We start from the raw sequence: 14129 nt of genomic DNA, 5'->3' as shown, positions 1-14129 counted from the left end.
ACTTCTGACCCTGTATCTACCAGTTTTTATTTAAATACCATCTCTGCCTGGTCCCTCCTCCACAAAAGGGTATGATGTCCACTGCGTAAGGGAATGAGGAAGGCTAGATGTGCTATAAAGTGCTTATTATGCCTGGCTTGATACCCCAGTTTCTTGCTGAACCAAATATTTTCGCTATCCTTATATAGCTCTAGAAACTTGACAAAGAAATACACTTTATTATCATAGATGTAATTTTCTTAGGCCTTTCTAAATTCTGAAAAGAATAACAGGTTTACAGATATAAATAATGGAGCAAAAGGACACCTGGTTTTGGGGTCACATTTTGACAGGCTTGCACTGTCATGTCAGGATGAGCATTTAGCCTCAAGAGTTTGTATTGCCTAGAAATGTGTTGACAGTGTCATTAAGTACAAACTAGTATTTCCAAAGAAATGAATTTTCATGACAAAGCTTTTCCTAAAATTGTTTTAGAAGTCCTTTTGCTGTAACTTTTAAAACATCTCAATGACCACTCACCAGATTTGCCTGTTGTCTATTCAGACCTTTTTGATATTTCCTTCCTCTTTCAGCGTTTTTGTTTTTTTTTTTTAAGTGCAGTTTTCATTGTGGTATCCACCAAATGTTCGTAAAACAAAAAAAACAAAAAATGAGCATTAGTGTTGGACCATAAATCATCAAATTGGATAAGGACTAACTAACTGTAGTCTTTTTTTTTTTTTTTTTAGCTGCTGGATACAATTTTCATGGGGATAGGAACTGAAGTACTTCAAATAATGTGAGCTTAAACATGTTACTTCATTGAAACAACCAAAACTACTTGATGTTTACATCTAAAATCCTGGTTAAAATAAATTTTAGATTTGGAAAGGGAATTGGCAAAACATTCTTTGTAGCAAAATGTCCCATAGTAATAGTCAAGTTGACCTCATTTCAGTAGTTCATAAAGGAAAATCCAAAGCCCTCAGCAGTGAATTGCCTGGCCACATAGTTGATTTTGGTCACTGTAAATGCAGACCAATCACCTAGTACTGGAAGCTCACAGTGGTAGACATCACTATCACAGTACTTTACGGTCATGGATTTCTCGTGAACTATTTCAGGAACAATCACAAAGATGACATTCTTCACTGTATTTGCATTTGTAACCACCAAGCAAGTAAGGATCTCTGCCCCAGATGCATGGTTTGAGGTAAGGTTCAGAGGGACCACTAAAGGGGCAGAGCCAAGTAAAAACATGGATGCCTCCAGTGGACAGTGTAGGATTTCTTGATAAGCAAAGCACCTAAAGCTTTTAGTTTTAATACTTGAGAAGTTTTAAAAACCCATGCATAAAACGTGGAATACTGGTAAAATACACATATCCCTAAGTCTAGTTAACTAAAATTCCTAGAGTTAATAATTTTCAATTAAAAAATCCAGCTTATTTTGATACAAGGGGTCTTTGGGTAACATCTTAAAAATCAATGCTAGAAAATGCTCAACATCACTAGTCATTAGGGACATAGAATCAAAATACGTCACACCCATTTGGAGGGCTATTATAAAAAACCCAGAAAATGAGTGCTGGCAAGGATGTGGAGAAACTGGAACATTTGTGCATTGCTGGAAGGAATGTCAAATGGTGCAGCTGCGGTGGAAAAGTTTGGCAGTTCTCAAAAAGTTAAACAGAATTATCCTGTTGTCTTAGTCATTTGTGTTACCGTAACAGAATACCTGAGACTGGGTAATTTAAAAGTATGAATTTATTTCTCATAGTTCTGAAGACTGAGAAGCCCACGATCAGCGTGCTGGCAGACTGGTATCTATTGAGGGCCCAGTCTCAGCTTCTAGGATGGGGCCTGTTGCTGTGTCCTCATATGGTGGAAGGGAATCGAAGGGCAAAAAGGAGGTAATTGGTTCCCTTGAGCCCCTTTATAAAGGCACTAAATCCATTAATGAGGATGGAGCTCTCATGACATAATCACCTCCTAAAGCCTCACCTATCACGTTGGTGGTTGCTTCAACATATGAATTTGGTGGGGGGACATTGAGACCTTAGCATATGTGATCTAGTAGTTCTGCTCCTGGATATGTATCCCTAAAGGACCTAAGAAGGGACTTCAAGAGAGATGTGTACATCCATGTTCATAGCATTACTCATAATACCCAAGAGGGGGAAACAATCAGCAGATGAGTGGATAAACCAAATGCGGTCTATGGATATAGTGGTGTATTATTTGGCCATAAAAATTTCTGGTACTTGCTACCACATGGCTTTTTCCCAGGGAAAGTATTAGTTTTTGTTTGACAAAACACCTTGATAGGTCATCGTTCTGCAAGGCAGAGATGTGAAACAAAGAAAGCTAACTGTTGCAAATAATAAAAAGTTGGAGTTCCTTTGAGCTAAAGCTAAAGTGGCAAAGGAGGAAGAGGTTCATCCCTTCCCTTCTGCACCCCATTATTTTGAAGGAAAAGAGTGGCCTGACCCTCCAGATCTTTCTTTTCTGGAGGACACTGGGCGAAAAGTAGTTGCCCCAGTGACTGTTCAAGCAGTTGATGGCTTGCTAAGAATGCTAAACACAAAAGGACAACTCTTGTTTGATCCCACTCATATGAAGGGAAATTCAGAGAGAAAGTGTAATAGTGGTTACCAGGGTCTGGGGTGAGGGTGGAATTTGGAGCTCTTTTTCAGTGGGTACAGAGTTTCAGTTTGTGGTAAAAAATGCATGTAAGCCGGGTGTGGTGGCTCACGCCTGTAATGCCAGCAATTTGGGAGGCCAACATGGCCGGATCATTTGAGGTTGGGAGTTTGAGACCAGCCTGGCCAACATGGTGAAACCCTGTCTCTACTAAAAAATACAAAAATTAGCTGTGCGTGGTGGCACACACCTGTAGTCCCAGCTACTTGGGAGGCTGAGGCACGAGAATTGCTCGAACTGGGGAGGCAGAGGTTGCAGTGAGCCGAGATCATGCCACTGCAGTGCAGCCTGGGTAACAGAGCAAGACTCCATCTCAAAAAAAAAAAAAAAGTGTGTATAGTGGACATGCTTAGATCCAGTAACTGATAGCCCCAAATTATATGCTTAAAAATGGTTAGAATTTTGGCTCTTCCCCACCCGCCCCACCCCTAACCGCCCCCCCGCCAAAAAAAAAAAAAACAGGTGAAAAAGGAAGAGCTTAGACTTCAACCAACCAACCTCCCACCCCTGGAATTAAAAAAACAAAACAAAACAAACAAAAAGCTAGTGCAATGGTCATACTGTTCCATATCATACATAGCAAGGGGAGAATGCATTATTCTCTCAATGGATGCCTTTCGAAAGACATGCTTAAAGCAAGTGCCCTCCCGCTGCTACAAAGTGCAAGGCTGCCTGTGTCAGGACTAAAGGAAGAATACCGAGAACCCCAAGTTATATCCTTGTTGCCCCTGCTGGGTGGAACAGGGCAGAGCGATGTGGGTGTGGATTAGCGCCCTCTGGTTGCTGAAAGTGAATTCACAGTTTGTTCTAGTCCCCCATTAGATGACGTTGGAAATGATAAAATTACAGTAGTTAAGATAGTCAATGGCATATTTTCAAACATCCTGATGTTCTTTCTCTCCAACTGCTATAACCAGTCCTAGGTCTGGACTTTTCCTCTCAATGCATTCAGATAAACTTTTATCAGCAGGCCTGCTATTTTATCACAGTATTTTGGCCGAATCTTTTTTTTTTTTTTTTTTTGAGACAGGGTCTCACTCTGTCGCCCAGGGTGCTGGAGTGCAGTGGCGTGATCTTGGCTCACTGCAGCCCCGACCTCCCTCATCCTCCCACCTCAGCCTCAAGTAGCTGGACTACAGGCGGGTGCCACCATGCCCAGCTAATTTTTGTATTTTTTGTAGAAATGGGGTTTTGCCATGTTGCCCAGGCTGGCCTTGAACTCCTAAGCTTAAGTGATCCACTCGCCTCGATTTCCTAAAGTGCTGGGGTTACAGGTGTGAGCCACCATGCCCAGCCCAGACTTCCTTCTCATCCAGGGAATTCCAAAATGTCTTTACATACATATTCTTATATTGTGTAATAAAAGATTCTGAAGTCCATTACTGGCTAGAATAATAACTAGAAATTGCTTAATATTACTTCACATTGCATTTGAACTTAATCTCCACAGTAACAATTAGGTAGTATTACTTGGATTTCATGGATGAAGAAAACCAAGATACAAAAAGTTCACACAGCCAGTAAGCAGATGAGCCTGACTTCATAGTCATACATAGCCTGAATTGAGTCCCAGCAGGAGCACATGGGCATGGACATCTACCAGATTTGGGAACTGGCGTAGCCAAGCAAGAAATAGGAGATGGAATCAGGAGTTAGGATTCCATGCTTAGGACCATCCCAGATGGATGGCTGCCTCCCTCTGGGAGCTGCACTCTTCTGAGGTTGCAGGCATCCAGGGCCAGGGTGCTTCTGTGAGGTGTGCCAGCACGTGCCACTCTGCTGGATACAAGCTATCATGTTCTGAGGGCTGCTTCCCTCAGCATAAGAAGGGGCTTCTATTGGGATGTGTAGGCTTCATTGTAGGGTCCACTTGAGTCTTTTCTTTTTTAGAGACAGTCTTGCTCTGTCAGCCAGGCTGGAGTGCAATGGCGCAATCCCAGCTCACTGCAACCTCCACCTCCTGGGTTCAGGCAATTCTTGTGCCTAAGCTTCCCAAGAAGCTGGGATTACAGGCACATGCTAACACGCCTGTATATTTTTTGTAGAGACAGAGTTTCGCCGTTGGCCAGGATTGTCTTGAACTCTTGGGCTCGGTGATCTGCCTACCTCGACCTCCCAAAGTGCTGGAATTACAGGTGTGAGCCATCACGCCCGGCCCACTTGAATATATATATATAGCCCAGAACAGTTGGCTATACTTTCATCTTTGCCTAATTCTAAGTAATTGATTGGTTTCAGGATCCAATAAACTCTACAGGTAAATCCACTAAGGTAATGGTCTATACCGGTGGTTCCTGAACTTGAGTGTGCAGCAGAATTACCTGGAAGGCTTCTTAAAACACAGATTTCTGTCCCCACCTCCCAGGATTTGATTCAGGCGGCCTGCTGTGGAGCCTGAGAATGTACATTTCTAACAAGTTACCAGGTACTACAGATGCTTCTGTTCTGGAGACTGTGCTGAGAACCACTATGCTGTATCTTTCCAGGGACAGTAAGGATCCCACTAAAAAGACAAGAATTCGATTTTTATCAGTTTACTAAATCAACATCTTATATTTCTATACTAAACACTAGCCACTACTTGAGGTTTATTACTGTTGTGATTATGTTTATAAAACAGGGACATCTTACATACCCCTAATGGTGTGAATAAAATCAACTGTGTCAGTACCTTTGAGCACTTCATAACTTAAAATTCTAAAAAGTTGAGATTTGGACCTACAGTTTGCTATTTAACAGACCAGGTCTGGTCTTGACAGTAAAGCCACCATCAAAAGCTGCATTAAGAACCTCATCCAGGCAGCTTGCTGTGACAAAACTTAAATCCTGTCGTACGTTGCCTGGGATTCCCTCAAGGTCTTTTTCATTTCTCCGAGGAATAATGACTTGCTTCAGTCCCGCTCTGTGTGCCGCCAGCACTTTGTCTTTAATTCCACCCACCTGTAAGGAGAGAAAAAAGTTTTTAGGGTTAATGATCACCCTCAAGCTGAAAGAAACCCTGACTCAGCTTTCTTTCACTGAATTTAACCACTACTATTTTAAAACATCCAAATCATCTTCCGTTTTGTTATAGCATGAGCTAGGAAAACCAGGAAAAAGGATAAGTAGTAACCTTTTTTTAATGTTTCAATTGGTGTTATATTAAAGACTCTGATGAGGGGGATTCTAAATTGTTGATAGGTATGAGCTCCTCTTCTGTCAATGATTGTTTTTATAAATGCTGTCAAAGTAAACTGGCATTCAGGTGTAATCACAACCGTCTTGTCTTTAGGTTGATCTGAAAAAGCAGCACATGATTCTGACCATGAGCGCCGCTCCTGCAGAGCTTAGCTGTGTGCTGGGGTTACTTCCCTCTCTACAGGTTTAAAGCCAGAACCTCCATGCTGGTTAATGAAGAAAACGTATCCCTAAACTAGGCTCCTATGGTGGCTTTCAAACATGTCTACAATGGTCCCCCTGCTTGAATGTGGGCCAGGCTTTGTGACTCGGTAAGAAACAGAGTGTGGTGGGAGTGATGCTGTATGATCTCCACGGCTGAGTCACAAAAAACGAGAGTTGCTGCCTGAATCTCTCTTGATCACCTGCCCTGGAGGCGGCCAGTCATAATGTCTGACGTCACTCAAGCAGCCTATGGGCAGGTCCATCAGGTGAGGAACTGGGGCCTCCTGCCACTAGATGGGACCAATTTGCCAGTCACATGAGTCAACCACCATGGAAGCAGTTTCTCCAGCCTGTCAGCCTTCATGTGACTGCAGCCTGGCTAGAACCTAGACTGTAAGGCCAGAGACCCTGGGCCACAAGAACCCAGCTCAGCCTCTCCTGAATTCCTGGCCCATAGGAACTTGAAGAGTATGGAGTATTCTTGCTTTGGGGTAATGTGTTGCATCTGCTCCAATTAAGACTGGCTGGCTGCTCCAGGCCTTCCCGCCCCACTGGCATCTTCTTTCAAGGTTTTGTTCATGCTGCTGAAGTACTCCTTCAAAGTACCTTCTTCAAAAGAGTGTAAGATGAACTGATTCCTTGCATGTTTGAAAATATTTTACTTTCACACTTGATTGATATTAAGGCCATGTATACAAGACTAGATTTAAAACATTTTCCCTCACAGCTTTCATTACTTTTTTTTTTTTTTTTTTTTTTGAGACAGTCTTACTCTGTCACCCAAGCTAGAGTGCAGTGGCACAATCTTGGCTCACTGCAACTTCTGCCTCCCAGGTTCAAGCGATTCTCCTGCCTCAGCCTCCTGAGTAGCTGGGATTACAGGCATGCGCCACTACATCCGGATAATTTTTTGTATTTTTAGTAGAGACAGGGTTTCACCATGTTGGCCAGGCTGGTCTCAAACTCCTAACCTCAAGTGATACGCCCACCTTGGCCTCCCAAAGTGTTGGAGTTACAGGCGTGAGCCACCACACCCAGCCTCCTTACTATTTTTAAAACAATTTTTTGTAGAGAGATATTTCCCAGGCTGATCTTGAACTCCTGGACTTAAGCTATCCTCCTGTTTAGCCTCCCAAAGTGCTGGGATTACAGACGTCAGCCGCCACGCCTGGCCCATTTTCCCTCATAGTTCTGAAGGTACTGCACATCCAGTGTCAGTGTTTTTCCTGGTTAGTAATGGTCCTTTCGATCTCAAGATGCCTTAACTTCTAGGAAATGTTCAGTTATTTCTTGGATAATTTGTTCCATTCCATTTTCCTGTTTGTTAGAACTCCTTTTAGATGTTGGAGTTCTAACAACAAATTGTTTTTCACTATAGTTTTTTCCTGAATAATTCTTTGACCACTTTCAAATCTCAAAGCCCCGTCTTGTCCTCTGTTCTCGAAGGAGGTTTTCTCCAGCTTTCGCAGACCTTTCTTTCAAGTGCTGCTGCTTTCCATCCTGCCTCTTGTAATGGTCTGGAGCTGAAGGTGTACCCCAGGCCGCTGTGGCTGTCTCTCCTGAGGCTGCAGAAGCCTTTACTTGGGCTACGATTTGCTCTGAGAGGGGACCAAGTAGAAAACCCATTTGTTCTATGGAGGTTCTAAAAATAGAAAAAATTATCCAGGCGTGGTGGCGCATGCTTGTAATCCCAGCTAGTTGAGAGACTCAGGCAGGAGAATCACTTCAACTTGGGAGGCAGAGGTTGCAGTGAGCCAAGATTGTGCCACTGTACTCCAACCTGGGTAAGAGAGCCGGACTCCATCTCGATAGAAAAAAGAAAAAAGACTATTTCTTTTTTTTTCCTCATCTTGCTATGAACCTGCCAAAATCTTGTTGTGGACTAAATTGTAGTCTAGTCTGTTGTAGACTAATACTCAACTAATAACTTTAAATACTCTCAAGTTCTGTACATTTTATCACACTATTTTTATAAGCAGTTTAGGATCTGGAGCCTCAAGACCCCACATGTATAGAACCTTTTCAAAATGCAGTCATTAGCTATGGTTAATCTTTATTAGAGTTTCCATTCTATACTAGCAAAGTTTTCTGCAGGGGGACAGGAGGTCTCAAAGAAACTTCAAATTTAAGAAATGGGCTTAAAGCTTAAAAACAACTACTATCCCATTTTGCACATGTGCTATATCTTTAACAATCTGTCAAGTAGAACAAGGCCTCAAATTTTCATGTAACTGCCAATATTTCTGATGACCACACTAATATTTTTTTCCCTTAGCAAATCTTAGAATGGGAAACGTGGGCTGAATGCGGTGGCTCACGCCTGTAATCCCAGCACTTTGGGAGGTGGAGATGAGAGGACTGCATGAGACCTGGAGTTCGAGACAAGCCTGGACAACACAGAGAGACCCTGTCTTTACGCAAAATAAAATAAATTAGCTGAGCATGGTGGCGTGCTCCTATAGTCCCAGCTATTCGGGAGACAGACAGGAGGATCGCTTGAGCCCAGGACTTGGTGGCTATAGTGAGCTACAGTCACACCACTGCACTCCAGCTTGGGCAACAGAGTGAGACCTGTCTATTTCAAAAAAAAAAAAAAAAAAGGAAAATGTGAAAAATTGTCAGTTTTTCTTTTATTTGATCAAAATTTTAAAATATGAATTAGTTACAGGCATAAAAATTTAATATATACTTAAAACCAAGGTTTTCATAGAAAGAAGGCAAACTCGTATTTAAAAATAATATTAATTTTCAAAAATTAAATAAAAAATAACCATATAAATTGTTTTTTTCATACTTACTGGAAGAACAAGACCTCTCAGTGTAATTTCTCCAGTCATGGCTACATCTGAACGTACCAGCCGCCCACTAAAAAGTGAGGCGAGACAGGTTACTATGGTAACTCCAGCAGATGGTCCATCTTTTGTGACAGCTCCAGCTGGGAAGTGCAGATGGATGTCTGTGTTGTCAAGAAGATCAAAACTTCCAAAAGCTTTAAAAAGGAAAAAGGGACTTTAATGTAGAAAAATTAAACCTGTTTTCTTTTTCTCCTAAAAAAAAAAGTCACAAACAAAAATGAATGTTTTGGGTAAATGAATTCTTCAAAATATTGGTGGACAGTACAATTTGAGTGAGGGTGTGGAAGAACAGTTCCATTCTACTCTAAGTCGGATTAAAACAAAATAAACCTTTTGAATTAGTTTCTACTTCAGGCACTAGTCAAATAGTCCTGAAATGGGAACTAGGATTTCCACAGGGGTTCAAAACGGCGTGTACTTTGCTAGATGTGTAACTGGCAGTCTCGAGCTCATGCCAGTCTCCGCCATGGAATGGTGCCGCCTCCTGGGTCACGCCTGCCTGGCCGGGTGCAGGCTCCTACCATTGGTCAGCTGGTACTTCTTTGCGTTGCTGCGGAGCCAGCTGATAGCGAGGTGGGCGGACTCCTTCATCACGTCCCCGAGCTGGCCGGTCAGAGTTAACTGGCCCTCGCCATCCATTCGACTCGCCTCCACGAACATGATTTCTCCACCTAAGGGAGTCCAAGCCAAACCTATTGCTACTCCTGGCTGACTCAAACGCTGAGATACCTTGAAAGAAGAAGAATGACCAGAGTTGGGTTGGCAAATGCTGAAGGTGACTGATACCACACAATCCTGCAAGAGTCGGCTGACTCCACAGAAGACTTCAGCCACTTACCTCAAAGTCCTTGTTACCTAACATGATTCTGCGTCACATTCAGCACTTACTCTCTGGCTTTCTGCCAGAAGAAAGACCTAAACTTCCTCTTTGACATTTATCAGAAGCAATTTTACCTTAACATATACGTAAATAACTTTGCTTTTTATGAGCCAGATCTAGCTACACATGCCCTAGTTTTCAAGGAATAAACCCAATAGTTTTATCTAAGTATCTTTATTGGGCTGCAAATATATATATATTTTGAGACAGTCTCACTCCATTGCCCAGGCTGAAGTACAGTGACACAATTTCAGCTCACTGAAAACTCTGCCTCCTGGCTTCAAGTGATTCTCCTGCCTCTGCCTCCCAAGTGGCTGGTACTATGGGCGCACACAGGCCACCACACCCGCTAATTTTTGTATTTTTTGTAGAGATGTGGTCTAACCGTGTTGGCCAGGCTGGTCTCAAACTCCTGACCTCAAGTGATCTGCCTGCCTCAGCCTCCCAAAGTGCTGGGATTACAGGTGTGAGCCACCACACCCAGCCTATTGAGCTGCATATTTATATATACTTCATAACCTAGCTTCATTTTAGGTAATCATGAATTTGTTTCAAAAAGTAGAAACCCTCTTATTAGCAGACCTTTAAGAAGAGTGAGCTTGGCCATGCACAATGGCTCATGCCTGTAATCCTAGCACTTTGGGAGGCTGAGGCGACAGGATCGCTTGAGCCCAGGAGTTCGATAGAGACCAGCGTGGGCAATATGGTGAGACCCTCTTATTTTTTTTGAAAAGTGAGAAGGGTTATATTAGAAACTCTAGATTTTACTTCTCCACCGCTTACCTTTAACTTTCTCTATTACTGCTGCAGAGACTATACAATACTACATAATGAACATCCTGGGTTCCTTCCCATGGGATGAGAGAGGTCCACTGTACTGCCTGCCATCTTAAATTGAACATGTTGTCACCTGAGACTAGGAGCATAGTTGATGGGCCATAGGTTAACACATCCAAGTTATGAAAACACTAAAAAGTAACAGTGGAAAATCAGTAATGTTAACTCTCATTACACCCTTTGAGCTTCAAATTTTCCTATCCAATAGAAGTTACTCATGTTAGAGGAACTGAACACAATAGGTCAACTAAGCACTAATCCAAACAGGAGATTTTTCTACTGAGAGTTGACCGTCTCACTAAGGAACAGCAGTATACAGCTTGACTTTCTGGGTATGGGGCTGGGTTGCTTCTTTTTCTAAGGGGCTTGGACAATGAAATTCCTGATTGTAAAAATTATTCCAAAATTATGTGGCATCCATTGAAGCTATTGGGCACTTCTTTTCCTCTTTTTTTTTTTTTTTTTTTGAGACATGAGTCTCACTCTGTCGCCTGGGCTGGAGTGCAATGTCGCAATCTTGGCTCAATGCAACCTCCGCCTCCTGGGTTCAAGCAGTTCTCCTGCCTCAGGCTCCGAGTGGCTGGGATTACAGGCATGTGTCACCACACCCAGCTAATTTTTGTATTTTTAATAGAGACAGTGTTTCGCCATGTTGGCCAGGCTGGTCTCAAACTCCTGACTTCAGGTGATCCGCCAGCCTCAGCCTCCCAAAGTGCTGGGATTACAGGCGTGAGCTCTGCGTCTGGCCGAGCACTTATTTTCAGTAGTAAACCTACATTAAAAAAAATTAATTCTAATTAACTTCATTTAACAGGTTAGAGATTGGAGAGGCCAAACTCCAGCATCGAGCTGACAGCATGTACCTCAGGTCACACTTTCCTCGAGCTTTGCCACTTGCCCTGTTCTATACTAACTTGAGGAGAAAGACACAAAAGATCTATATGTAAGAGATCAGTACTACTTAAGGAAAATCATGAAACAGTTATTTATAAAACTGTTCACAAGCTTTGTTTTTTCTAATATAAAATCAATTCTCTATACCTGAATGACATACATCTAATTTGTGTGGGAATCTGTCACCCAAATTAGACTTCATTCAGGCTCCTTTCTAGGGTTGGGTGAATGAATCGTGTTTAACACAAAAAGTCATTCGGTACAATTTTGTTAACTCTACCAAGAATAATCCCTTTCTTATATTTGAATCCTCAAAATTCATTTGTCAAAATAATACCAAAAGTATCCCCAAAATCCCCAAAGAAGCAGTAGTAAGATTCTTCTTGTTTTTGTTTTTTGTTTTTTTGAGACAGAGTCTCGCTCTGTAGCTCAGGCTGGAGTGCAGAGGCATGATCTCAGCTCACTGCAACCTCTGCCTCCTGGTTCAAGCAATTCTCTTGCCTCAGCCTCCCAAGTAGCTGGCATTACAGGTGTGTGCCACCATGCCCGGCTAATTTTTGTATTTTTAATAGAGACGGGTTTCACCATGTTGGCCAGGCTGGTCTCGAACTCCTGACCTCAAGTGATCTGCCTCCTCAGCCTCCCAGAGTGTTGGGATTACAGACATTAGCGACCGCGCCCAGCCAGATTGTTGTTTTGTTTGTTTTGAGACAGAGTCTCACTCTGTCGCCCAGGCTGGAGTGCAGTGGTGCAACCTTGGCTCACTGCAACTGCCTCCTGGGCTCAGGTGATCTCCCACCTCAGCTCCCCAGCAGCTGGGACTACAGGCACCCACGACCATACCCAGCTAATTTTTGTATTTTTTTGTAGAGATGGGGTTTCATGATGTCGCCCAGGCTGGTCTTGAACTCCTGGGCTTGAGCGATCTTCCCATCTTCCCATCTCGGCCTCCTAAAGTGCTGGGACTGAAGGCATGAGCCACCATGCCCAGCCAAGATTCTTATTGATTACCATGTTGCTTCAAGAAGCCAAGCCAGTTTCCAATATTCCCCATTTGCTGGAGAGTCTTGGTACTTTGGGTAGAAGCAACTGGTAAATTGTTAATTGGAACAGTGGGTGGTGTAGATAACTACGTATGGCCAAACCTAGAGCATCTAGGCTCACAATTACTATCCTGACTTGATAACAAGTGTTCTGATATTAACCTGAAAATGGGAATAATGCCAAATCTGTGTAACTTAACATCTATATACACAGTGGGGAGAACTGACGTTATTATCAAACCTGGAATCTCTGTGATCAAGGCTAACAGTAGTTATCTAAGAAGCAAAGGACCTACAATTCTTAGACTTGGAGTCATATTCTTTAAGGACGTGTTCTGAAACTATATCAAGCATCTGGTTTCCACGTATTTCTCCCTCAGAAATGATGAAGTACAAGTAAAAATGAAGGTACAGGGTAAGACACATGCTGCTTTCTTGCTCTTGAATGGAGACAGTTTTCCAGCCATCTTAACCCCTTTACACAAAACAATTTGTGTTTTATAGCAAATAAGTGACTCAATATAATTTCAATATGATGTTTATCCACCAGTACTTTCCTTTCAGCTTCTAGTCCCATAAATGGTTTGTGAAGTCATCGGTTACATTAGCCAAGATACGCCTAGACTTGAAGTCTAGAATGTTTTTCCCACTATATGCCAAAGTAGAATGTGGGTATCTCAGGGTCATTTTTGTTGTTCAATTTCCCACCTGTACAGTTGTTATGATTCACTTTCCTTATGTGTCTAATAAATCTTGTTCCATGAAATGATCAATTTCTTCTGAAATCTATCAATAAGGTAAATATGCAGATTAAGGAAGTATTTAAAATATTTAACTAAAAATCTAAAAACAGAATGTGTATTCTAATGTATGATTGCATTCTTTTTTTTTTTTAGACGGAGTTTTGCTCGTCGCCCAGGCTGGAGTGCAATGGCACGATCTGGGCTCACTGCAACCTCCACCTCCTGGGTTCAAGCAATTCTCCTGCCTCAGCCTCCCAAGTAGCTGGGACTACAGGCGTGCGTCATCATGCCCGGCTAATTTTTGTATTTTTAGTAGAGACGGGGGTTTCACAATCTTGGCCAGGCTGGTCTCGAACTCCTGACCTCATGATCCACCTGCCTCAGCCTCCCAAAGTGCTGGGATTACAGGTGTGAGCTGCTGTGCCCGGCTGATTGCATTCTGAATACGTCAATGCTATTAGTTTTTAAAGAACATTTGGAGTATCTAATTATTGCCAATTTCACACTACTCTTCCCTCTTAACTAAAAATAGTGATATTTGATTGAAATTGTAAGTATGCACAACTCTTTGTGACCCTTCCAATCCTAGATCAACACATATAGACCCATCAGAGGGACCCATATTTGACATTCATTCAACAGTCCTTTACCAAGCATCCTGATGCAGGCTCTGTTACAGGCGATGGGGACATAAGCATGAATATCTCCTGGCACTGAGAGACTAAGGGCATCAGACACAGGAGCAGTTATACTCCAGTGTGGGGAGCTCTGAAGAGGCAAGCGTCCCTCCCTGTTTGGAGAGAAGACACAGGTGT

At 42.6% G+C, this 14129-nt stretch overlaps 1 protein-coding gene across 2 annotated transcripts in view; it reads right to left on the bottom strand.

Moving 5' to 3' along the window:
* LONP2 (lon peptidase 2, peroxisomal) overlaps nt 1–14129 on the bottom strand; it is a 119043-nt gene that overhangs the window by 5775 nt on the left and 99139 nt on the right. Inside the window, exons 13-16 of one of the 2 annotated variants that reach the window (XM_031002551.3) lie at nt 9439–9646; nt 8861–9051; nt 5404–5621; nt 520–565 (exon numbers count right to left, since the gene is read on the bottom strand). In XM_031002551.3, the coding sequence (XP_030858411.3) occupies nt 520–565; nt 5404–5621; nt 8861–9051; nt 9439–9646 (663 nt within the window). Of the gene's footprint in view, nt 1–519; nt 566–5199; nt 5622–8860; nt 9052–9438; nt 9647–14129 lie in introns of those variants that run through there. The other variant, XM_004057621.5, reaches the window with a different exon arrangement.

This window comes from Gorilla gorilla, chromosome 18 (genome assembly GCF_029281585.2).
Source record: "Gorilla gorilla gorilla isolate KB3781 chromosome 18, NHGRI_mGorGor1-v2.1_pri, whole genome shotgun sequence".
Taxonomy (NCBI): domain Eukaryota; kingdom Metazoa; phylum Chordata; class Mammalia; order Primates; family Hominidae; genus Gorilla; species Gorilla gorilla.
This window is presented reverse-complemented; position numbering and strand designations above follow the sequence as displayed.